At 34.9% G+C, this 27,529-nt stretch overlaps 2 protein-coding genes across 15 annotated transcripts; one reads left to right on the top strand and one right to left on the bottom strand.

The window, feature by feature from the left end:
- Positions 1-7,109: 7,109 nt before the first annotated feature.
- LOC141672173 (pentatricopeptide repeat-containing protein At2g34400-like) lies at positions 7,110-20,736 on the top strand. 14 transcript variants are annotated; one of them, XM_074478688.1, is made up of 12 exons: positions 9,744-12,852; positions 13,615-13,709; positions 13,859-13,980; positions 14,986-15,197; positions 15,515-15,575; positions 15,899-16,184; positions 16,768-16,869; positions 17,056-17,484; positions 18,103-18,858; positions 20,102-20,151; positions 20,243-20,345; positions 20,515-20,736. In XM_074478688.1, the coding sequence occupies exons 1-10, from the start codon at positions 12,681-12,683 to the stop codon at positions 20,105-20,107; spliced, it is 2,241 nt and encodes a 746-aa protein (XP_074334789.1). In that variant the 5' UTR covers positions 9,744-12,680; the 3' UTR covers positions 20,108-20,151; positions 20,243-20,345; positions 20,515-20,736. The 14 variants fall into 14 exon arrangements, with proteins under 14 accessions (XP_074334794.1, XP_074334796.1, XP_074334795.1 ...); XM_074478687.1 differs by having other exon boundaries at positions 20,235-20,345; XM_074478690.1 differs by having other exon boundaries at positions 20,099-20,151.
- A 612-nt stretch (positions 20,737-21,348) lies between these two features.
- Positions 21,349-25,286, bottom strand: LOC141675167 (uncharacterized). The gene is made up of 3 exons (XM_074481881.1): positions 25,270-25,286; positions 23,278-23,659; positions 21,349-22,106 (listed from the first exon to the last, which is right to left on the bottom strand). The coding sequence occupies exons 2-3, from the start codon at positions 23,359-23,361 to the stop codon at positions 21,561-21,563; spliced, it is 630 nt and encodes a 209-aa protein (XP_074337982.1). The 5' UTR covers positions 23,362-23,659; positions 25,270-25,286; the 3' UTR covers positions 21,349-21,560.
- Positions 25,287-27,529: the final 2,243 nt, after the last annotated feature.

Here is a 27,529-nt window from a genome sequence, read left to right as displayed (position 1 = left end):
TAAAATACCGACTTTAATATTTTCTGAATAATTTCAAAAATCATCGGTGTTTAATAGTCAATCAGAGTTTGACTATTATCAGTATTTAAATAACTATTGTCAGAGTTTATCAATCAGTACATAATTTTGACTGATATCAGTACTTAACTACATTATCAAAGTTTATCATGCAACTACAGTAGAGAGTAAATTATCAGAATTTAAGACTCCATTCGAATTTCAAGTAAGAAAGATCATGAATACATGGAATCAATGTTTAACACAATTATCAGAATTTAAGAAATACTGATACATAGAAAAAGATACCAAGCTCTGAACTCATTTTTCCTATTACAGAACACAACTTATTCATCAGTATTTGAGAACTGTCCTTGGATCATTCCCAACTCATTCACCAATCTTGTAAATATGTCTTCACAAAGTGGTTTGGTGAAGATATCTGCTAATTGCTGATCTGTAGGCACAAAGTACAATTCCACTATGCCTTCCATCACATGTTCCATTATGAAATGATATCGTATGATGATGTGTTTTGTCATAGAATATTGTACTGAATTTCCTGTCATTACAATAACACTTTGATTATCACAATATATAAGAATTTTAGAATACTCTAACCCATAATCCATTAACTAATTCTCCATCCAAAGAATTTGTGCACAACAGCTTCCTACATCAATATACTCAGCTTTTACATTTGAAGTGGAAATTGACTTTTGTTTCTTGCTAAACCAAGAAACCAATCTACCACCAAAAAATTGGCAGCTTCCTGAAGTGCTTTTCATGTCTATTTTGCATCCTGCAAAATCAGCATCTGAATATCCAATTAGCTTAAAATATGAATCTCTAGGATAACACATTCCAAGATTCATGGTGCCTTTGAGGAATTTAAAAGCTCTTTTCACAGCTAACAAATATGGTTCCATTGGATCATCTTGGAATCTTGCACACCGATGGGTAACATACATGATATCAGGTCTACTAGCATTCAAATATAGGAGTAAGCCAATCATACCTCTGTAATTAATTATATTTACCAATGAACCAATATTTAAATCTAACTTGGTTGCAGTGGCCATGGAAGTTGTTGCAGTTGAACTGTCTTGCATCCTAAATCTTTTCAGTAAATTCCTGGTATATTTTGCTTGATTAATGAAGATCCCTTCTTCAGTCTGCTTGATTTGTAATCCCAGAGAGTAACTTAATTCTCCCATCATACTCATTCGATATCTAGACTGCATTAGCTTGGCAAACCTCTCACAGAGTTTATCATTAGTAGAATAAAAAATGATATCATCAATATATATTTGAACTAACAACAAGTCCTTACCACGGTACTTGTAAATAATACCTCTTTTGAAACCACTTTCCAATAAGAATTAGGCAAGTGTTTCATACCAAGCTTTTGGAGTTTGCTTTAATCCATAGAGTGCCTTATCCAACTTATAAACATGGTTTGGATATTTTGGATCAATGAACACTGGAGGTTGTTTAACATAAACTTCCTCATCAAGTTCACCATTTAGAAATGCACTCTTCACATCCATTTGGAACACCTTGAATTTCATATAAGCAGCATAGGCCAAAAAAATTCTGATTGCCTCAAGCCTTACAACTGGAGCAAAAGTATCATCATAATCAATGGCTTCTTGCTATGAATAACCCTTTGCAACCAGCCTTGTTTTATTCCTTGTAATAATGACCTCACTATCAGTCTTATTTCTGGACACCCGTTTAGTACCAACTACTGATCTATTCTTTGGTCTTGGTACCGGTGTCCAGACTTTATTCCTCTAAAATTCATTTAGCACCTCTTGCATTGTTGTGATCCAATCAGCATCTTGAAGAGTTTCTTCCACTTTCTTAGGTTCAGTTTGAGATAGAAAAAAATGGTAGAGACATTCATTTTAAGTGGCTTTTCTAGTCTTGACACCACTATCAGGATTTCCAATAATTAAGTCAGGTGTGTGTGACTTAGTCCATTTTTTTGCAGAAGAAAATTGACTTCTTGAAGTAGAGCCTCCCCCTGATGCATGAAGTCTCCAGTATCACTTTGCTGAGTTACATCATTATTTCCTGAAGCTCCCCATGAATCAGTGCTTCCAGTATTATGAGTAGTTGCTTCATCAGCATTTGAAGAATCAGAGTCTGATAAAGTATTTACTGATATTTCTTGATTTGAATCACTTGACTCTTGTTATGAATCATGTGGCTCCCCCTCAACATATGCTTCAGTATTTACAGTATTGCTACTGACATGTGGCTCATCAGAGTTTAAAGTGATATCAGGATTTGCAGTATCAGAGTTTGTCAGATCATTAGGATTTAACTGTTCAGCATATGGTACTTTATTTTCAAATCACAATTCTTCATGATCATCTACATCTTTTAGACATGTAACTTTTTTTTATCAAAAGATACATGAATAGATTTCATGACCACTCTTTTTCTCAGATTATAAAGTCTGAAAGCTTTTGTAAACAGTGGATATCCTACAAAAATTCCTTCATCAACTTTTAGATTAAATTTTGTTAGATGTTCAAGATGAGTTTTAAGAACAAAACATTTGCAGCCAAAGATGTGAAAGTACGCCAAATTTGGCTTCTTTCCATTCACCATCTCAAATGGTGATTTTCCATGCTTGTTTATCAGTGTTGTATTTTGTATGAAGCATGTAGTTTGCACAGCCTCGTCCCACAAATAGGTTAGCAATTTTTCTTCTTCAAGCATGGTCCTTACATCTTCCATAAAAGTTATGTCCTTTCTTTCAACAACTCCACTTTGTTGTAAAGTTTCAGGGGCATACAATTCTTGTTTGATCTTCTTATACTTAAAGAATTCTTCCATAGTGTTGTTCTTGAATTCAGTTTCATTGTCACTTCTAATGATATTTACTTTGTGTATTGATCCCTTTTTCAGTTCCCTCACATGATCAAGAAGAATGGATGGAGTCTCATTCTTGGTGTACAGAAAATACACCCATGTGTATCTTGTGTACTCATCAATAATCACAAGTGCATACCTCTTCTTTGCAATACATATTACATTTACTGGACCAAAAAGATCAATATGAAGTAAGTGATATGATTCAAGAATTGAGGATTCAGTCTTACTCTTGAAAGATGATTTCCTTAGTTTGACTTTCTGGCAAGAGTCACATAAACCATCAGGAGTAAACACGGTATTGGGAAATCCTCTCAAAAGATCTTTCTTCACTAGTTCATTGATGTTGTTGAACTTGAGATGAGAAAGTCTTTTATGCCAGTTCCAGCTGTCTTCCACAGTTGCTCTACCAAATAGACATTTTCTGAACCACCAGTATTTGTGGAGACCCTGGCTTCATATAAGTTATCATGTCTATAACCAATCTTTGCAACATTGTCATCTGACTCTTTGACAATTTCACAATGTTCTTCATAAAAAGTCACATGATAACCTTTGTCATAACTTTGACTCACACTGATCAGATTACGTTTGAGTCATGCAACTAAAGCTACATTTCCAATGATGATTATCCAAGTTTGATTTTGCCATATCCCAGAGTTTTTCCTAAGTTGTCATCTCCATAAGAAATACTTGGGACAACCTTCTCCTTAAACTCTGATATAAGAGATTTATTTCCAGTCATATGTCCTGAACATCCACTATCAAAAAATAGAGAATTTTTCCTGTTACCCTACAATCAGATAAACAATTAATTAGTGTTTTAAGAACCCAGACTTGTTTGGATCCTTTGGCCTTTTTAAGTTTGTTAACATTTGCAACATAAGACTTTACATCAGAGTTTATGCTAACATTCTTAATATCATAGTTTACACATGCATAAACAACTTTTGTTTTATTTAAAGAGGGTTTCAGTTTATAATAATCATAATACAAACTGTGATACTCTTTACATGTGTAAATTGAATGCCAAACACTACCACAATGAAAACATGGATTTGGTGGTTTATATCTAACTGTTATATTCCTAAACTCTGATTTAGGAGGAACATTATTTATTCCTTTATTCTTTGTGCAAGAAACATCAAGATGATTAGTACTTCCACAGTTTAAACAACTTTTCTAGGTGCATTGGGAATGAGTTTGTATTTATTTTCCTTATTGACACCTACTTTTCCATTTCTTATTTCCTAGTCTGTTTTCCTTGTTTTTTATTTTAACTTCCTTCAGCTTTTGCTTAAGCTGTTTCTGAGTCATTAACCAACATTTACTGACTTGGTGTGGACTTGGTCATACTTATTTTTTTAAGTTTGACTTAGGTGCTGAGGTTGAACTTTTTATTTTACTGACTTAACAACATCACCACTTAAATTAAACTTCATACTAGCAATGTCAATCACATAATTTATACTTGTGCTACTGTCAACCAATATATTATCCCAACCAACATTAAACGATAGCATATAACTTTTTTGAAGAAGTTTAATTTTATGAACCACACACATCATGTTCAGAATCTCATAATTTTCATAATCTAACAGAATCTCAAAATTTTGGGGACTCGCCTTACATATTAAGTTCTTATGTTGCAAATTATCTAATATGTAAGTGTTCAAGGACAATGTTTGCACACATTGAACAAGACGTTTAGCCTTACCCTCATTCTCGTCTTCATAAATATTCTCAAGACCTTCTTTAATATGTTCTTCTACATCTTCATTCTTATCTTCTTTTCTAACTGTAGCATCATCTCCCACTTGAGAAAATACAAAATTTTCACGACTTGTTGTCTCACCTCTTTCTTCAACATCTTCTACATTCAATAGATTATCTTTATTTGGTTAAGAACATTCATCAAATACATTATCTTCATGTCCATATTGATCTACCATATAATCATCCTGTTTGCAATTTTGGTAACTCTGAAAAAGAAACTACTCATAATCTGGTGGTTTAAAACCTACTCATCAATAAATTCTTCATTCTCTCCAAGATTTAATTGGTGTCTTACCGATATGTCTCATATTCGCTTGTAACTTCTCCCACCATACAGCAGCTTCACTCCTTAATTCAAAAGCCACCAATTTCACTTGTCTATTATCAACGACTTCTGTAAACTCAAAAAAACGCTCAACCTTCAATATTCAGTCTAAAAAATCTTTATTTTTTAACCTCCTATGAAATAATCGAATATCTGTCGGAATCTTGTAATCACTACGATGTTATTGTTGTTATGAACTGAGCCACTATAGTTGTTAAAGTAAAATGCTTCAAACTCTATTTTTGTTGGCTCTAGTATTTTTGTCCTCCGTATATTGTTGAAACATCGTCTCCAATCTCGTTATAGATTGCCTCAATTCTTCAATCGATCGTGTGTTAACATCCTCTTGATCACCATCATAAGAACCTCCAATTGTGCCTATCCTAGTAATCATAGAACGAGGTGAAATGCTTGCTCTGATGCCACTTGACGCAGAACGGAAGCGAAGAAAAAATAAACGCTAATCCTCGTAAGAACTCTCGAACGAGAAATTTCTAAATACCTTGAATCCACAAGTCAAACCTCTAATACACAAGGAAGAATTCTTGAATCAACAAGAAAAATAAGAGAAAACTCTTATGATTTTTATTCAATCAAAGATTCTAATATGTTACATCATAACAATATTTATATAGGGATATAAAAGCCTAAAAAATAAATTCTAATAAAAATAAAAATATTTAATATAAATAGTATGATCATACCGGTTTTGAGCATGCTCGTACACTTAGGGTGAGCATAAAAATCCGAAAACCGGATTATCCAAAATTTCTGATCCGGTATCCGATTTAAAAAATCCGATAATTAGGATATCCGATCCGAATAATTCGGACCGGATATCCGATCCGGTTTTTTTTATAGATTCGGATTCGGATCCGGATCACATTTTTTCATAAAACCGGATATCCAGATCCGATCCGATTTTTACTTTTTTTAATAAAATCAAATTATATATATAAATACATGATAAATTATATTTATTTTAGATTTTTTTTAAAAAAATATTTAGCGACATTATGACGGTTTCTCTCTGGGGATTTCAAAATTTCAGCTTAATATCTAATTTACTCATCATTCCTTCATTAATATCATCAAAAAATTTGATATAAGTGTGTAATATCAATATAAACAAGTTTATATTGACCATGCTTGCAAATTTGACATATGGTAAGAAATAATAATTTATGTTTGACGAGTATTCTAAAAAATAAATATGAACAAAATTAAATATAAATGTGCAATAAGAAATATGTTTATATTGATCATGTTCGCTAATTTACAATCAACATTTATATTAAATTAATTTACGTGTCACTATTTTTCCCAACTAATTTATGATGACAAAAGTATAGTTTCATGCATCATCAGTTTCAGAACTCGAATATGTATTACTTATCACGTAAATAGTATTTTTTTTTTAAAAAAATGGAAGTTTTAAATGGATCTGGATAATCCGATTTCCGGTCCGGTTTAATCGGATATCCGAATATCTGGATATCCGGTTAAATCGGATCCGGTTAAATCGGATCCGGATACGGAATGTAATTTTAGTGATCCAAAAAACCGGATATCCGGTTTAAATTTTAAAACCGAACGGGATATCCGGTTTTGCTCACCCCTATCGTACACCACAAAACTCAAACCACCTTAATATTTTTCCTATTTTGGCATGATCATGCAATTCGTCAACATGATCATGTCGTTGTCCTTCCTATTGAATGTTTTCTTGTTTTGGCTTAATCATGCAGCTTGCCACTATAATCATGATCCCTTACTTCCTTACAAATGTATTCGTGTCAAGTTTATCTTCAGAATACCAGGACTCTTGTCTCACATCACATTTACATAACTTGAAAATTTTCCCCTCCAGAAAAATTTAAAATTCCACTTGATATTGTTCAATGTTCAAGTTATCCAAGTAGTTCGTTGTGTCGCCAACATTCAACATACACAATATTCATTCATCCATTATAAATAAAAAAAAAGTTAATTTTATTATTAGGTTTTGAATCTGATGCGAATCCGACTTTAACGTGGTCACATAATTCAGTCATACTTATTTTATGCACACACATAACCATTATATTACAAATATCCTAACGGTATTGATGATATTTGACGGAAATATACATTTTTCAAGTTTTTGGAAAGTTAACATACAGTTTACTAGATATCAAATCCGAACCGATGCACAAAGTGCAACAGCCTAAAATTTCAGATACTCAATCTGCAAATTACTCCTGTAGTTTGTGATGCCACAGGAGCAAACATTTCAAGTAAATCATAACTTCACCAAATATGTTAAGACCCAAGAACACCTCTATACTTCTCTCCCGCCACCTAAGTTTAAAAACAGCAAAACCCCATATCTCGACAAACCCAAAACAAATTTGGATTGACAAGCTTTTAACACTCATAACTCGATGTGTATCTATAAAATCATTACAACAAATACATGCACAACTTCTTATTACTTCCATTCACAAACCCAATCACTTACTCTCCAAGATAATTGATCTTAAAGATTTTAACTATTCTTCTCTGCTTTTTTCTCAAATCCCAAATCCTAATGATTATTCTTTTAATGTTATGATTCGTGGGGTCACTACTACTTGGAAAAACTTCAATCTTTGTTTGTTTTTTTATTACAAAATGAAGTCTTTAGGCTTGTTTCCTAATAATTTTACTTACCCTTTTTTGTTTATTGCTTGTGGTAATCTTTTGGTTGTTGATCATGGTAGATTAGGACATTCAATGATTTGGAAACTTGGGTTGGTTGTAGATGCTCATGTGAGGCATTCTTTGATTAGTATGTATTCCAAGTGTGGGGAATTGGGTTGTGCTAGGAAGGTGTTTGAGGAGATTGCTGACAGAGATTTGGTGTCGTGGAATTCAATGATTTCAGGGTATTCGAAGATGGGGTTTGCGAGGGATGCTGTTAGTTTGTTTGGGAGAATGAGGGAAGAAGGGTTTGAACCGGATGAAATGAGTGTTGTTAGTGTTCTTGTAGCTTGTGGCAATCTTGGAGATTTGAGTTCTGGGAAGCTGATTGAAGGGTTTGTTGTGGATAAGAAGATTAGTTTGAATTCATATGTTGGGTCTGCTCTGATTAACATGTATGGAAAATGTGGGGATTTGGTTTCAGCTAGGTACGTCTTTGATAGGATGAAGCAGAAAGATTTGGTAATCTGGAATGCCATGATCACAGGGCAAGTGTTCTATCTCCAATCTCATATATGATAATAGAATTTTATAGCCAATTATTGTCATTTGCAATAAATATACGCAGAAGGCAAGAAGGTGACATAGTTTCTTTTATATATTTGATGATCCTTATAGTAAGTGCCACTTATCTGCTGGTCTCCATAATCCTGAGTTTTGTTTGTTAGATATTTGCACAAGTTATTCAGAAATTGCAGTAGTCATTTCAAAGTAGTCCCTGCCTTTTCAGCCACAGAATGGCTGTTTGATTTTTTCTTCCAAATTGACCAATTTCTGAAATTAAAATATTGAAATGTTGTCTTCAAACTATACTTGATCTTTTGTAATTTGGTAGTAGTATTCTTCTCACCTATATTAATAAGAATTTAGTACAAATATATATATATATATATATATATATATTACTGGAATTAAGTGTGAAAATTTTCAATTTATGGCAGATATGCTCAAAATGGAATGTCAAATGAAGTGATTTCAATGTTCAAAAGTCTGATAGAGGCAGGGGTTTCCGCTGATAGAATCACACTGATTGGACTTTTGTCTGCTTGTGCTACAATAGGCTCACTTGATATTGGGAACTGGGTTGAAACATATGCATCAGAGAAAGGCTTATTATGTGATGTGTATATATCTACGGCTCTAATTGACATGTATGCAAAATGTGGAAGTGTGGAACAGGCACTCACAGTGTTTGAGAACTTGCCCCAAAAAAATACAGTATCCTGGAATGCTATGATCTCCGCACTTGCTTTCCATGGCCAAGCTCAAGATGCCTTGTCGTTATTTGCTTGCATGTGTAAAGAGGATGCAGCCGCATGCCCAGATGAAATCACATTTGTTGGTGTACTTTCTGCATGTGTGCATGCTGGTCTAGTTAATGAAGGACGTCATTACTTTGACTTGATGGGGTCATCTTTTGGGTTGATACCTAAAGTTGAGCACTACTCATGCATGGTTGATCTTTTGGCACGTGCAGGATTAGTGTATGAAGCATGGGACTTTATTGACAAGATGCCTGAAAAACCAGATGAAATCACATTGGGTGCATTGCTTGGGGCTTGTCATAAAGTTGGTAATGTGGATGTTGGTGAGCGGGTAATTCAGATTCTTTTAGAGATAGAGCCATCAAATTCTGGAAACTACGTAATTTCGTCCAAGATTTATGCAAATTCTAAGAGGTGGGATGATGCAGCTAATATGAGGTTGTTGATGAGAGAAAGAGCTGTCACAAAAGTACCAGGCTTTAGCGGCATTGAGATTAGCACTCAAATTCATGAATTTTACTCTGGTGACTCATCACACATTGATTCAGAAGGTATTTACCAAGTGCTTGACATGCTATACGAGGAGATGAAGATGGAAATTTACACTCCGAAGGTTAACGTTGTACAGTGGCAAGGTAGGAAAACTCATGATAATTATCTATCGACATTCCGGGAGTAATTTCAGGTTTGTTTCTCTTGCACTTGCTTATATAAATGTATAGATAAAGGCCATCATAATATTTTGAGATACGTAGGAGTATGTGCGTGTAAATACGTAACAGACTTGAAAGAATTCTTAAAATATCGGTTCTTAATGAGCATTACAAATGAGCTCTTGTTATGCTCCTATCTGAATGTTTTATACTTAAGCTTACAATAGAACATAGCTAAGAGAACAATAATGATGATATGCTCGTATATAATGATAGTAAAATACAGTCTTCAACCACCTGATTTAACGTATAACTCGGCAAGTAGCTGCAACAATCAGCAAAACACCCTAGTTACGTAATACTATTTTAATACTTTCTGGTCTTTTTAACCTTACAAAGAAGTTGGCAACAGAGATTGTAGCAATTACATGATTATTTAAGAAATTTATCTTTAAAGAAAGGCAGGACAAAAAATATAATCTACACTTTTTCTGAGGTTTCTGATTAAATAAGTTTCTTACCATGCAATGTCACAATGTGTAGTCAATCCCAGGGCCCCTGTAAGAAAATTTCAAACATTTGTCTTGTTTTTTTTGCTAAATGTTAAACACTAGTCTTGTTTAAGTTTTCCCAGTTTAGACATAGATGCTGCAGGTTCCTATCCCAGAGTAGCTCTCATGCTGGTTCTCTTTTTAAACCTCTTGTTCTCGCAGAATTGCTGATCCATCTTATCACAACAAGCATCTCTCGCTCTTGGGCAAATGGCAGCAACTTGCAACTTATCAGCGGTTCTTTTGCCTTCCCAGTGCTTAACAAAAGTTGACTCATATCTGACCCAGAACCTTTGTCTTCAGTCTTCACTCTATATTAGTTAGTCTTTTTCCATATTTAAGTATCCATTTCCACCATCAGTCTGTTATTTGTCTTCCATCATTATATATATAAATCACCCCACTACAAGACAGTGTCAAAGCTAAGATGTTAGTGGCTTGGGTAGATCAGACTCCTCCATGGCTTCAGTGGGTTTGATTAACATAGATCACCTGCATAGATGGCAGAAAATGAGTTCTTTTCCAAATTCCTAAAGTTATCTCGACGAGCTATTTTGAATGTGATAATGAATGCAAGCGGCAGAGAGATTTCCAGCATTCTAGTAGAAACCGGTTAATGCTTTAGAATTGATCATAAACATCCCAATCATCAAAGTATTGAGATGATACATGATATTCATGCATCAAGAGAATCGGAAAATAGGTCTTGAAAACTCGTGGCGGAAACACCAATAGCCAAAGTGGCTTTAGGAGAAATTTCTCTTACAGGGTTTTGAACAATTTCTTTCCTGTGCGACACGTGAAATTTTTACTTTAAAGGAAATTGTTATCAATGATTTCGACATATTGATCATGACGGAGGAGTTCAATGCTGCTGTTGACAACATATTGAATAAATTTAAGCGTGGAATTGTTGTTGATCCTCCCCCACCTTTCAGACTTCATTCAAAATTTAGTGATGGTGGGTTTCAAGGTTCCATTGCTTAAGTGATCTGTGGAGGGGAGTGCCTGCTACTGCTGTTGCAGGTGCTTCAAGCTGGAAAGTAGTTTAGTGACGACCTTCAAAACTTGCAGAAGTGCTACTGTTTACTCCGCAACTCCATCCGTTTTAATTATTCCAATTGTTCTCCTCCCGATGTTCCATTCTTGTTACGTAAGCCAGCAAGTTACTTTTGTCTGTATCAGTGTACTTAGTCGTAGGCTTTCTGCATAAGGCGCTTTAAAGCGAAAGGACGGCCATTGGGCTAATTGCTAGATTTCTGATCAAATATCATAAGGCAGAGCGAAATGGTAACTAGCTGTTCGGTCCATGAGTTGGTTTGCCTTTCCATAGGTTCATCGCTGAAGGCTTTGGCATGATTATAATGGTTAAAGGGTGGCTTGACAGTTGCAATTGCTAGTGATGTTCAGGCTGTAGAGACTTTCTGAAATTGTCAATTTTGGTTGGAGTCCACAAGAAAGTTTATTACGGCCTTTTGTATACTTCCACAAATACACTCCACCAGTATGAGAACCCAATATATGGATTTATAAAGATCCCAGAATCTAAGATTATTTTTTCTTCACAATAAAATGAGCAAGTATATCTAGGTATTATTTATTTTAACTATTTTATTTTCAGTATAAAATCAGCCAGTAATTTATTTATTTTTTAATATTAGGCTTATATGTCTTAAAAAATCAGTATCTTTCAAATAAATTTCGGGATGAACGAAAATCGAACCCTAGAAGATTACTTGACTTTCATCTCAATCATACTAATAGAGGCTGGTGGTCTTTTGGAGCAAAGTCTAGCTACAATTTGTAACAAGTTATAGATACTAGTTTAGAAAACGTGTGAATTTGAATTACAAAACTTTTAAATGAAAGTAATTAAATTTATAATCAACTAATATATAATTACAATCTTATTCCGAGGGTGTCTAATTTCTGAGGGTGTCTAATTTTTGATAAAAAATAAATAGCATAAAATAATTAGTGAGATCTGAAATATGTACATTTATTTGTATCTCTTGAAATAATAATATATATGTTTAATTTAATATGTTCTTAGACATATTATTTGATTTGCAAGATCCGGTTGTGATTGTGGTATAACACTGATAAGCAGAACAAGGGGTGATAGTTAGTAAAGATATGCTTTGTAGTTTATATAATAACAATTTTTTTAAAAAAAAAATACACACACATACTATTAAGTTAGCAATGGGAGAAACAGCAAACCCGCCAAAGATGGACCTCCTCGTACTCGTACAAAGAAAATGCATAGAACCCATTTGTATCTTTACACAATCTTCTTTTTTTCCAATCCCTAATACAAAGATTATAAACAACTAACACATTTCCATTTTCGGTTTTATTAATCACTGCAAGGTAGAATGAAAATTTGTGTGATCAAGAAGTTTCAGAAGCAAAGAACCAAAAAAAGAAGTTTTGCAGATTTTTTAATCCTCTTGTAATAAATGTGAAGGGGGGGTTGAAGAACAAAGAGATTGGCATTTGAGGAATGGCTGCTGCTACAAAAAATAAATTGGTGGCAGTGGCAATTGACAAGGATAAAGGAAGCCAAGTAGCTATGAAATGGGCTGTTGATTCTATTCTCAATAAGGGCCAAGCTGTTATTCTTTTGCATGTCAAACTTAAACTACAAGGATCCTCTGCATCCCTTTTCCCTCCAAGTACCTCCCTCTTTCTCTCTCTCTCTCTCTCTCTCTCTCTCTCTCTCTCTCTCTCCCCCTCCCTCCCTCCCTCCCTCCCTCCCTCTCCTGTGTGTGTAACTGCCAAGCCAAAGTGATCTTTGGATGAATCGGAATTATTTACTTCAGTATTTTGGTCGAAGATAGGGCACTAGGAAGTAACAATGGATGTAATGGCAAAAGCATCGGACTCATATTAGAAGAAATATAGTTGAGGGAATGATGAAACAAAACAATTAGTGCAAAAAGAGAACAATACAGTTCGTAGAATATAAAGTTACAGAAAAGAGAAGTGTAAAAACACCCCAAATGCAATTATTAGAGTTTCCATTTGCTGAGGGAACTGAACCTATCTGGAGGGGAATTTGCGAGACATAGTGCATTTTGTATGTTGAAGCATTTAGAAGGAAAAGGTGAAAATAAGACCAATTCTAAAGCATCTATGATCTAGCAATAGATAGAGATATTATTTAATGTGATTCTCCTTTTATCAATTACAAGCTAAATAAATATCAAGACTCACGTTTTTTCACCGTATGTGTAATATTCCGTAATTTTTTAAAATTAGATTGATAATAGAATAATCGAATAAAAAAGTTTAAAATCTGATAAAGATTAAAAAATTACGGGATATTACCGAAACACTCTTATTCTTATCGATGTGAAATGTTACAGTATGTGACATGTAAAGTTGAGCCAAATCTTTATGCAGTAAGATTAACTCTGTTTAGTATATGGAATTAGGATCAAACCAGATTTCTGATGAAAGTGGAGATGCTAATCCGCAGACCACCAAAGAATTGTTCCTTCCTTTTCGTTGTTTTTGTACTCGTAAAGATGTAAGTATTCTAGCTTTATGTTTTCAACAGTCCCTTAGTTAGAAGTTGAGAATAAATAGTTAAAGCATAGCAAAATAATTAGCATACCATTGATTTATTATCTTTTACATCTTAACTTTCATGCCATGACATATTAATTTTTTTATCAGATTCGCTGTGAAGATATCGTGATAGAAGATACAGATGTAGCCAAAGCAATAGTTAGTTACGTTACAGAATCAGCAATAGAGGTTTTAGTTATGGGTGCCGGCTCAAAGGGTGGTCTTTTCAGGTAAGCATATTATTTTGAGTTAGTTTTTTTCTTTTTCAGTTGAAATATGCAAAAAAGAGTCATTTGGGTGGCTTAAAAAATTATTTTATGATGACGTCACGAGATAGTAATGTACTTAAGATAGGTCTATAAATTTTGGTATCGTACTAAAGCAAATCATGGTCTTACCTACACTTACACAAAGATTACGTTTTTATCATATTGAAAAAGTACAGGTGATATACTAATATGGAAGACAAGTCTTGACCTACAGTTACTTTAATATTAGTCCCACCCAAAACATTGTCTTTGAAGTGATGTATCATTCTGGAAGAGAGGGAGCAGTGGATAGTTATCAGTATTTTCTAATCTCAAATCATGCATTCTTGCAGAACCTGAAAACAAAGATTGATGAGCTCTTTAACATTTATTTTTTACTTAACCATTCTATTTATATTTCTTTGTATTGCATTCCTCAAGTGTAGCTAGTGAATATACATTTAATCTTGTTTTAGATAAGGTGGAGTCAGCAGAAGTCATATTACAATTTATTAAACATCAAGTTACTACACAGATCTGACAAAAATTTAATCTCCCAGTCTATTCCTATTGATTGTTTCTTTCGTAAGGTGTCCTTACTTTTTCCTTGATAATTTGGAGTTGCCCAATAAATAAAGCATATGTCTGAATGCTTGCTGTTTATGCTGAATTCGGTTAAATGGAATCTACATGTCATATATGCAATATACTCATTAGTTCCTCTATTATGTTCGTTAAATTTAAATTAGATTTAATTCCTCTTATTCGGAAATGAATGCTTTTCACATTTCCTAGTCATGTCTTTTACAAATCTCACTATTATAAATTGACTCACTTAACTAATCATTATATTTCACCTCATTTCTTCTTCACATTTTTCATTCTATTCCCATCACCATCACATCTCATCCAACTGAACACGACATTAAGGTTCAAATTTGTATTCACATAATCTCATGTACTGAGTTTACTACTATTTTCTCATAGGAAATTCAAGTTGAAAGATATTCCTGGAAGTGTATTAAAAGGGCTACCAGATTTCTGTACTGTATATGTTGTATCAAAAGGAAAGATTTCTACTACGCGATCTGCTTCTCGATCTGCTCCAGCCTATTCACCGATCCGTAGTCAAATACTGAATCAGGCCACCTCAAGATTTGATGCAGAGATACCATCATTGAATGCATTCGCCTCAAAAGGTTTATGAATTGTACAGCATGCAATGGATATATATTCTTCAAGTTAACTTTTACTGCATATGTTCCAACATCCAGATATAAGATACAACCTTCTCTATATTTCTTTCATAATCAAGTTTGCCCATCTAAATTAGATAATGACTAATATTATGTCCCTAAAGTGTCATTGAATATTTCAAGGTGGATTAAATTTTTCACGACACTGCTAAAAGCCAAGCTAAAACTATTCGAAAATTTATCCTAAAACTTAAAAAGGTAGGGAGTATGATTGCCTCCAGATGCTTTATTTTTGCTAACTCATTTGTATTTTCTTACAGGAGTTCTGAGACCACCATCTGATCAATCATCACAAGTCAGTCAAACTGATTCCAGCTTCAGGTAAGACAAAACTTAACTTGACCAGAGTACCTTATATAGATCAATTAAAATGTATGCATCTGATTTACACAGGTTGTAGTTTTAGTAGGTTACACTTAATCTGATGACCAACCATGTTGTTATGGCGTCGCTTAGGTGTCCTGGTAGAAAAATAGGCATAGCATCTGCTTGGTCAGAATGTGCACATGGCACGCCATAACGCCATTCTTGGAGTAATATATATAATTCACAAGGAATAATTGTGGAAAATAAAAACAGTGTGGTTTAACTGATTATAAGGAATAAAGTCAATACTCATAGTATATATTTTCCACTGGAAACAGATCACCATTCTCGCACAGGAATGGGCTGAATGGAAAATCGTATGGAGATTTGTCACAATTTAATCTAGACATATCATTTGTTAGTTCTGGTAGACCGAGCACAGATGGCATGTTTCCGTCATTTGGTGAAAGTTTCGACATGAGCACGACTCCCCCAAGGCTTTCTAACATGTCAGACGGAGACAGCCAAGGGTTTGACTTTGGGCGTATGTCGGTGGACACCGCCACGGCAACTGAACTGTCATATTCCTCCTCTGACGGGGGTTCATCTGCTTCACAGCCAATGGTACGTTATCAAATCTTAATTCTACCAGCATGAAAGAGAGCGATACGAAACATTAATTTCTTACTCTCTATCTTACAATGATGAAGGGAGATCCATTTTTTATTACGTGGTTGATACCAACTTTGTACCTAATAAAGTAAATTATAAATTTATTGCAAAAGGGAAGGGATATGCCCATGTTGTATCTTCTGGACAATGCCTTTACTTCTCATTCCTTCTCCCTGGTTGTAAAATTTGTAAAGTTAAAGAGTTGTTATGTAATAACCATTTGGTACTTCAAAGGTCAAGTTTATATTTAGTAATGTCGAAGTCCTTTTTAGCTTTCAATACACAAGAATCGTGCCTTTAGTTCCAAGTTCCAACACACAAGAATCATGCCTTTAGTTTCAATACACAAGAATCATTTGGTACTGTTTTTGTGGAATTAAGTAGACTCTTTAAGCGGTCTTAAGTTCCAAGTCAATTAGAAGCCTGCTGACCAAGTGTGCTTGTTTTATGACTTATGGTGTATATCTTCATGTATTGTCTTTAACTAAACGAGGTATAGATATGTGTCTACTTATTTTATATCCTTAACTTGCAGGATGATGTAGAAGCTGAGATGAGAAGGCTTAAGCTGGAGCTCAAGCAAACAATGGACATGTACAGTACAGCTTGTAAAGAAGCACTCTCGGCAAAACAAAAGGTGGAATGGTTTTCCTTCTCCTTTTTATTTTGTCTAAATGATGATAGTATTCCTGAAATATGTAATTAATGGCAATGTACTCCAGAACTTAAAAAAGTTGATACAGCCATTTAAGAAGGGAGTAGGTACACAATGACTATTACTTACTATTATATGGACTTCTCATGTAATCTTAATTACGTAAAGGCAATGGAGCTACAGCGCTGGAAATCAGAAGAAGAACGGAAATTAGAAGAGGCACGAATAGCTGAAGAATCTGCATTGGCACTTGTGGAAAAGGAAAAGGCCAAGTCCAGAGCGGCTATAGAGCATGCTGAGGCTGCTCAGAGGCTTGCAGAAATGGAAGCACAGAAAAGAAGAAGTGCAGAGATGAAAGCACTCAAAGAGGCGGAAGAAAAAAATGAGGTACTAGATACCCTAGGTAAATCAGATGTCAGGTACAGAAAGTACTCAATCGAGGAGATTGAAGCTGCAACAGAGTTTTTTGCAAAAAAACGTAAAGTTGGTGAAGGAGGCTATGGGCCAGTATTCAAATGTTACCTGGACCATACGCCTGTCGCTGTCAAGGTTCTACGCCCAGATGCAGCTCAGGGAAAGACACAGTTTCAACAAGAGGTAATATTTTGGTGATGAACACATTTAAAGTAGTACTATACATGTTTATAATGTTCCATTGTACATTTGTTTCTGCTGATTTTTTATTTTTAACAATCACTGTCAATCGTTCCAAAACCTGTTCAAAGCTGACATTTAGTCTGAAGTCATTACAAAAACGGACCAACTCTATAGTCATTCATAACCTCTTTACTACAGCGGTCTTAATATATAAACCGTATTCACCTTAGTTACCCGGACTCTTCATTTTGCTTCGAGTACCCGTGTCGGACACTCGACACTCGGACATGGGTATAGACACTTGGACACTTATTTTAGGCAAAAAACATGTAAATTTTTCAGAATATTGCCGAGTCCGACACTTGGATACGAACCCGAGTCCGGGTAACATAGGTATTCACTATATTTCATTCCGGTTTTTCTATAACAAATGTGGAGCTAACAAGTGGTGATGTACTACCAGAAGAAAGTTGAAGAACAAACAAGACAGTATAATAATTTTTTATATTGCCACATCCAATTGTTGCTACATGGCTATGTTCCATTAGTTTTACTTCCCTTCATAATCAACATATATGTATGCCTTCTTACTGTGCACATTGTTAAAAACATTCCTAGGTGGAAATATTGAGTTGCATTCGGCATCCTAACATGGTTCTTCTCCTAGGCGCCTGTCCTGAGTATGGATGTCTAGTTTATGAGTATATGTCAAATGGAAGTTTAGAAGACCGGCTCCTCCTGAAAGGAAACTCAAAACCACTCTCTTGGCAGCATAGGTTCCGAATTGCAGCTGAAATTGGGGCTGGTCTTCTTTTTCTTCACCAGACAAAACCTGAACCACTTGTACATCGAGACCTAAAACCTGGAAATATCTTGCTTGACCGCAACTTTGTGAGCAAGATTAGCGATGTAGGGTTGGCCAGGATTGTTCCCCCATCTGTTGCAGATGCTGTTACTCAGTATCATATGACGTCCACGGCTGGAACGTTCTGTTATATAGATCCAGAGTATCAACAAACAGGCATGCTCGGTTTAAAGTCTGATGTATACTCTCTAGGGATCATGTTCTTACAGATAATAACTGCCAAGCCACCTATGGGTTTGACTCACCATGTTGAGAAGGCAATAGAAAAGGGGATGTTTCGTGAAATTCTGGATCAAGCTGTCCCTGACTGGCCTGTCGAAAAAGCATTAGGATTTGCCAAGATGTCTCTTAAGTGTGCTGAGCTAAGAAGAAAGGACAGACCAGATCTTGGCAGTGTTGTCATGCCTGAACTTGAGAGATTGAGAGAACTTGCAGAGGACCAAATGCCGGGGTCAGTGTTCTATAGTGATGTTCCCTCGCCCAACAACAGTCAATATTCTGTGTCTCAGGTAAGTAAAAGAAAAATAAGAGACTAAATACTGCAGAATATTAAAACAATGCCGCAAATTTAGTGATATATCATCTGGTTTGATATGGCCTGATAACTTGAGTGTCAAGCTCTTAACTAGCATGGCTTAGCAATATAATACATCATCTAGCCACTTCTGTTGTACATAGAAGAGAATTATTTAATCAAATAAATTCAAATGATTTTCTCTTCGTCAAAACACATAACATAATAGACAGAAAACAGTTGCATATTATGTACACTTTGTTGCTGATAAATATAGGAAAATTTGCTCACTGTTACTTACAAGTAAAGTTTTATATGCAGCTTGAACCGAGTAAATTATAATATGCAGACATAGCTTGACACAAATTTACTGCCAAACTTTTGGGAAAATATTGTGGAAGTTTTTGCCTAAATCTAGGGGTTCTATTGTTACTTACGTTCTGCTAGAAGTCTAGGATTCGTAATGAGCTAATGATCTGATTAACTTGATTAATCAAATAATTTGAAGTATATAAAGCTGTGCAGGAGAAAATAAGGTCGAAGCCTTGGTCTCCTAAAAAATTACCACCTTTGCCCTAGAATTCATTTAGCACATGTATTAAGCCTCCACATTTTCTGGACATTTAGGTTAGTAGCCGTCCTTTCCATCTTTAGCATTATCACTTATTTTGTTACATTTCCAATGCAGCCCCTCTTCTTCAACTGAATCAGTTGGTCAAGAGTACACGTTTCCTTGTTTTCTTTAAATATCATGCTTGATTTGGTCGCAACTTAACCTAATAAAATTTATATTAATACATGTTTGGTCATTCAGATTGAACCTAATAGGAGGGGCAGAAAGATTATTATGTAGTTCCACAAAGCTCAACAAATGACTGAAACAAAATGTATATATCAGACAAACAAGTATATCATTGTAATTTAGCAAAATAGTATGTTGATTAAAATAATTAAAATTGATAATTAACGAGTACAAAGATCGTGAGTTAAAGACAAAATTTGCTTCTATGAAACTCCTTTTCTTAGTTGCGAGAACAGTTGTTGCTTGATTGAATTGTTTTCTATTCATTTTTAAGTTGCGGAACAGTTGTTTCTTGATGATAATGTTCATATTAGTAATGAAATTATTGTTTATATTTTGTGTGACAATGCTCTGACGACCACATGTGTGGTAAATTCATCTGTTTGTCTTTTGAATACACACTCCTTTATTCACCGTCTCATCTCCTTTTTAGTAGGAGTAGAAGAAAGGTTTCTGAAGCAATAGACTTCTGACAACTTCAGTTCAGTAAGTGAAATATGACTGCTTAAATTGTAAATCCTCCTATTCACCTGTTGAAGCTGTGGTTATCAAATAATAATTACTGCCAGTTTGTAAGGTTTATTTTCTTGCAAATTCCGAGGCTTCTCGTGGTTTTCCTTGGATGTGATCGATTCACTCGCCTAAAACCTGCTGACCAACTGCTGTAGTTCCATAAACTAGTGAGTTAACCTTCTGTTTTGCTTCCAATTTAACAATGGCCAAATTTGTTGTATTTCTTATGATGGAGGCTTAATTCTCAAGTTCACGTTTATAATGCCATTTTATTGGTCTGAAGATGATGTGCATTTAATTTCTCATGCATTTTTTCTCTATGTCATTTTTGCGCAGAGGGCTAAAACAGGATATCACATTGGCAGATAAACAACAGGAGATCTGGATTCCCCAATGAATTCATGTAACAAAATTCATAAGAATGTCTTGTGTCCACCCCAAGTTAAATTTCTGATGTATTGGTTGTAAATGCTAGAAGAGCATGTGTAATATTACGGGGTGCACATTGTGTATGCAACAATTTTTAATTCTAATTCTTTTTGCAAATTTTCATTTTTATTCCTAATCCATTTATTTACTTGACGCATTATACACTTTTTTATTTTCTCTTCAATTTCATATCCCGAATGCAAGACTGTCAAACTGTATATTCATGATACATTTGAGAGAGAGAGGAAAGAGAGAGAGGAAATTGTATTAATAAACTCTCATACAAACTTAGGTTGTGTTCACTTCGCATGAATGGAATAGGGGAGGAATGGAATGGAATAGGGAATGGAATGGCAAAGGAATGGAATGGAGAAGGAAATGAATGAACATTCCATTCTCTTGTTCACTTGTCCATTTTCAACGACGGAATGGAATGAAATTGGTCAACATATTTTTGAATCTCTTGTATTTAATCGTTTATTTTAACTTTGATTATAATGGAATAAATATTATTAATTTATTTTTAAGTCATATTTATTTTAAGTATTATAAGATTAATATCTTTACTTTGATCTTTCTATAATACATGAATCAAATTCTTTAAAACTCAATATTAATTTTAATTTTGAACAAATGATATTTGAAACTTTTCGAACAAAATAATATTTACCGTAAAATAAGTACAATTATCTATACATAACATAAAATGTCGAGTACCAAATTAAAAATTGATATCATTCATACGAGTAAAAGCAACAAAATAACATTTCAATTGAGTCACATAATTGGTAAGTCATTAAATAAAGTACAAAAGGAAGATCCTGACTCTTCTTGTCCCTGACTTCTTGCATGACATACTCCCAAATTACACAAAAATAAAAAGAATATCAGGAAGGAAATGATGTCTAGAAAAAATATTAAAAAAAAATTAAACTATATACCTGCAATAACGATTATATTTCACCGGCAAGTATAACATCAACAAGATGTTTCTTCTCTATATCTGATGCTCCAAAAAATAATACCATCAAATTCTCACTATCTGCTATTTTCTTTGCAGCCTTGAACCTTTGTACAACATCAATATCAGAGATCTTTGACAACTCATCCATAAGCTTTTCCTTTTTCTCCAACTTATCTGTCTCTGCAGCAACTAATAACTTGGTGGAACTCGCAAATTCAGCTGCCATCACCTTAGTTGAAATTGCAAACTCAGCTGTTATCGTTTTAGAAGCATTATACATCATTTCAGCCATTTGCTCAACATCAACCTTCTTTCTCTTCGAACTCCTTTTAGAACTAGACTCATCAGATGCTTGCATACTTGACTCATCATTCCCTCCTTGAGCGACAGCAGCTTCTTCTAAATTAACATTTTTTTCCGCCTCCATTGCACTTTCAGCATTATGGCCAGTTGCCCTATCTTTGCCGAAGACAATCGTAAGATCATCAAAATATGGAAATGGTGTGGTCCTCCATTTCAAAGCCCCAACATGAGACTGCAAACAAACATATGCATATATCTCATCTGGTTAGTGCCCCTCCAGTCAGATGACAATTTAAAGGTTCACAACTACCATTGTAACCTTTTAATATTTTAGAATTTGTATGCGGATCAGCGGATAGTCAAACTGTCACTGATGATTGAACTGGCTGGTTCATACCTACACAGTACAAGAAATGGACTGATTTACAGGGGTGCAGGCGGGCTGACTGCAGGACTGATCCACTTGCTGAATCAGACCGGACTGCCAGTACCCAGTTGGACCAGATGAACAGCCCGACTGGGCGGTTTTTAAACTATGATAATGAGCTAATAAAATTTAACAAGTAAATATTACCATTGCATAATTTAGAAAAATAAGTGGAACAACTTGACTTTATAAGAAAAAATAATAGCAATATATGATTGAAATTTCTAGTTAAATAGTGATGAAACAAAACAGTAATAGGATACAATTAAATGGAAATGAGTCAGTTGAAGAAATTGAGAAGGCTCCTTAAAAGTTCCGCTTGATTCACTTGTCACCGGCATTGATACAATATTTCTCAGGTTTGTTACTTCCACGATATGCTGGTTAAATAAAACGCGATTGGGTAGATAGCCGTGACATGCAGAGCCAAACAACCTATGGCTAAGCTATTTATGCAATTTTAGATCACGTCAATAACTCAATATCTAAATATTTATATATAATTATTACCTAGTTCTAGCAGCATGACACATTTATCTCATCATTATTTCAAGAATGTTTTCTCTGATTTGGACCACTAAGGTGATCTGAACAAACTTTAAGCAAATACAAATAAAATTGCTTGCAACAACTCATTCACTCCAAACTTTCCACAGTCTTGTAGCTAATAACCTACAACTTAGAGAGATAGATATTTCTTGCTATTATCTGAAATCGGGGTATTATTTATTGGTACAACTAGTATCTCCCACAACGATCATCATACAGAATTCCAAAAAACTTTCTTATTTTGAAAGCAAAGTATAAGTGTCATTTAGCAAAAAAAAAGGGAACAAGTGTTGCACCTCTTTAAAGATACCATCCTCTGTTTTATCCCAGAAACAGATCATCCACAAACAAGTGAACTATTACATATGAACTATTATATAGGCAGCAATCTATTAATTTAATCGAAAGATACTGCAGAAATACATACCTTGGCATATTCGGCCCATACATCTCTTAATGCTGTGACTAGTTGATTCTCGGAATTCCAACCAAAAACCAGAAATGCTTCCATACCTTAAGTCGTAAACCATAGTATAATCCTTCTTAAGAGTTTTTAGACGAGACTCAATGTGTGGCTTCCCCTTTAGGCCTGAATTTGGCAGTTTGACGTTCAGTGAATTCTCCAAAAACCCCAAAAATCCTGGCTTGAAACCATTGTCAGCTTTGAATGCTCCATTATTCACAAGTTCTAAAAGAGCCTCGACCAATTTTTCATCTTCTAGTTCACTCCACTTCCTTTTATTTCTGCCTGCACCTCTTTCCACAATATTATCCTCTTTTTCCATGGTAGTATTAGTATCCGATGCCATCTATAAATAATGAAGACAGAAGAAACAAATAATTATATATCAAGTAATGACTAAATTATGCAGGGAATATATGTAGCAACAGCACAAAAAACAGAAGTACTTGCCAAACTACCATTCATCTTAATTCTAGTACATTCATCAACTAGTCAAACTACCATTCAATTACAAGATAAACATCAATAAGCTACAGCTTACTTCCAGGAAACATAACATCGAGTCAGAGTCTAATAACAGTGAAAATAATCTACTGATTCCAATTATTAAACATCGAGTCAGCTAGGTTGTTTCTAAATGCAGTACACACATCTGAAGTGCCAATAGTTGTGATGTAATCTTCGTCCGCCTCATGCTCATTTTGATCATTGGGGTCCTCGGGCCTATGCTGATCAAACTCAATTTCAGCTTGATCAAATTCTGATTCAGTACGAATGTAATTGTGAAGAATACAAGAAGCTCCCAAACAATTCTGTAAATAAATATACATAATTAAGTTGCACATTGTCATAGAGCTTATGTAAATAATGTAAAATATAGTGTATTTTACATATGCCTTAAAATGTTTCCACGTTTTATCGGTTGAGTTGCTTTGAATTGGCTCGGGTTTCTTAAAATAATCTCCTTGCAATCTCAAGACCCCATTTAGTACCGCATGAAAATACCTAGTGATTGACTACTTTGATCTTTAAAAATCTGTGTGAACAATTCTCATTTTTGTGTGGTGTCCTAGAATATTAAGAAACATAGCAAATTTTTCTACCACGTTAACGTGTCTACTTTCTTGCACATAACCCCTTGACTCCAACATAAAACACAACTTATAAAATGATCTTTTATCCATTCGAAGATTTTCTACACAACTAGAAGGACCCTCGTGAATCAGCCTATGTATATATTGATTTCGCTCCATCTTAAAAATCGTGTATCGTTCTCTCAAAGTTCTTCTCGTCAATTGAGAGCGATACATAAGTTGGAAAAGAGCATTAAATATTCGCATCCATAGTGTATATACTAAAATAGCTTTCTTCTTCCGAATATGTTGAATCATAGTCAACGAAAGTCGGGCCATAACTACATTAAAACAAAACAGCAAAAAGGCCAGTAAATAAACAACACATCAATACATAAAATAAAACAGTTTGATATGAGCAAACAAGTTGAATTTGAAATATATAAACACCAATTTGGAGACTTAAATCAAAAATCACAGATTTAGATACATCAGGAACATTAAATTGGATATGCAATATTCTCAAAGGTACTCCTGTGAACATCGTATTATAAGTGCAATAATCAAAAATCACAAATTAAATTCAAAAATTGTAGGAACAACAAAGGTAATTAAGTATGCAATAATTAAAAATCACAAATTATCTAATTTAATACACACACAAGAGAGACACACAGGAGAGAAAGGGGGTGAGGAGGGAGGAGAGAGAGCGGGGGGAGTGACGGAGGGAGGGGGAGAGAGAGAGCGAGAGCGGGGGGACAGAGAGAGGGGGGACAGAGAGAGAGAGCGAGAGCGGGGGACAGAGAGAGGGGGGACAGAGAGAGAGCGAGAGAGATAGAGAGAGAGAGGGGAGAGACAGAGGTAGGGAAGAGAGATATCTTACCGAGAGAGCGAGAGAGAGAGAGAGAGAGAGAGAGAGAGCGAGAGATCGATTGTAGAGATCCAATTTGCTTGCCCCGGGAAAGGAATGAGTCTGTCCCGCATGTTTTAAAAGGAATGGATTTGTTATATTTTAGCCCAAACAGAATGGACTAGGATAAGTGATTCCATTTCGCTGGCCCAACCAAACAGGCCAATTTTTAATTCAGCCCGGAATGACCATTCCATTCAGCCCAAAACCATTCCATTCAAGTGAAGTGAACAGAGCCTTAGTCCTCATCTGTTACATTATATAGCCTTACTACTGGAAGAATATATTGAATTAATCTAACTAACTTTGACAGTTGTACTACTAGTACTGGTGGTAACATCCCCACTCAAGTTGAATGTATGAAAGAGATTGCGAACATTCAACTGGGAGGTAAAGTATTGAATAGTAGCAACACCAAGTGCTTTGGTGAACATATCAGTTGGTTGCTCAGCTGTAGATAAATGAGTAGTGCAGATAAGGCTTTGCTGAAGTTTTTAACACACCAAATGACAATCAATTTCGATGTGTTTGGTCCGTTCATGAAAGACGGGATTCGAAGCAATGTAGAGCGGACTGATTATCAGAATATAATGTAACAAGAGAAGGATGAATGATCTGAAAATCTCGAAGAAGATCCAGAATCCAAGTAACTTCACAACATATGTCAGCAAAAACTCGATACTCTGCTTCAGCAGATGAACGAGAAACTGTATGTTGTTTTTCACTACGCCAAGAGATCAATGAAGATCCCAATATAATACAGAATCCAGTCAGAGATTGTCTAGAGGTAGGGCACCCACCCCATTCTGAATCAAAATAGGCATAAAGTTAAAAAGATCCACTGGCAGATATGAACAAGCCTTGGCCAGGTGAGCGCTTCAGATATCGAAGAACTTTGTATACAGCCGCAAATGATCAATTCTGGGTTGGGAGAAGAACTGAGAAAGAATGTGTACAACATAGGACAAGTCCGGGCGTGTAATTGTAAGATAGACTAGTATGCCCACCAATCGTCTGTACATAGAAGACTCTTTATCAGATAACAAAGTAGAGCAATTGTCAATGAGTTTGTGATTTTGTTCAATAGGCATAACAGACGGTTTTGCTGCAGTAAGACCAGTCTCTTGTAAAAAATCCAAAGCATATCTCCTTTGGTTAAGATATAAGCCTTGTGAAGATCTAGCCACCTATATTCCCGAGACGTATTTGAGAGGCCCTAAAATTTTGATTTTGAATTGAGTGCGTAGAAGATCTTTAATAGTCGAAATCTGAGTAGTAGAGGAACCGGTAACCAAAATATCATCTGCGTAGACCAGAATAGCCATGAAACCAGATCAGATTTATAAGTAAAAAGATTGTTATCTCTGTGAGATTGATTAAAACTATACTCCCTCCGTCCCGGTGAGTTGTTTACGTACACTGTTTGCACGTATTTCGAGACTTCAATAAAGTATAGTTGCATAATGTTTTTAAAATTTTTTTTTTCTGAATAAAAGTTTAAACATGAAACTTTTTTTCAGAATTTTTTTTTTAAAAAAAATATTATGAAAGTATACTTTAAACGAGCATTGAAAAGCGTGCCGAAAAGTAACGTAAACAATCCAGTGGGACTGAGGGAGTACTTCTTAAGAGCATCAGATAATTTTGTATACCATCTACGAGGAGCCTATTTAAGACCGTATAAATACTTTCTCAATTTGCACACATACTGGACATAAGAATCATTGGATACAACAGAGGAAAGAACTCTATAACCAGGGGCAATTTCATAAACATTGTTTCATTTAGATCCCCATATAAAAAAGCTAGTTAACGTCCATTTGAGTAACACTCCAATTTTTAACAGCAGCTACATATAACAAGACTCTAATAGTGACCATTTTTGCAACAGGTGCAAAAGTGTCAAAATAGTCTATGCCAAACTCATGTGTAAAACTATTGGCGACTAACCATGTTTTATATCGCTCAACCGATCAATCTGGGTTGTATTTAACTTTGAACAACCAGTTGCAATCAATAATTTGTTGATCAGTGGGCATATGAACTAATTCCCAAGTGTTATTTACTTCCAAAGCAGTAATTTCTCCTTTCATTACATTGCACCAATTTGGATATTTGACAGCTTGATTAAAAGTAAAAGGAACACTAATGCTGGAAGTGTTTACTAGATAAGCACAATACTTAGGACTGATATGTTGATAAGACAAACAGTCTTGCAAAGGATAATGGCAAG

The sequence above is a fragment of the Apium graveolens genome, chromosome 7, assembly GCF_009905375.1.
Source record: "Apium graveolens cultivar Ventura chromosome 7, ASM990537v1, whole genome shotgun sequence".
NCBI classification, from domain to species: Eukaryota; Viridiplantae; Streptophyta; class Magnoliopsida; order Apiales; family Apiaceae; genus Apium; species Apium graveolens.
This window is presented reverse-complemented; position numbering and strand designations above follow the sequence as displayed.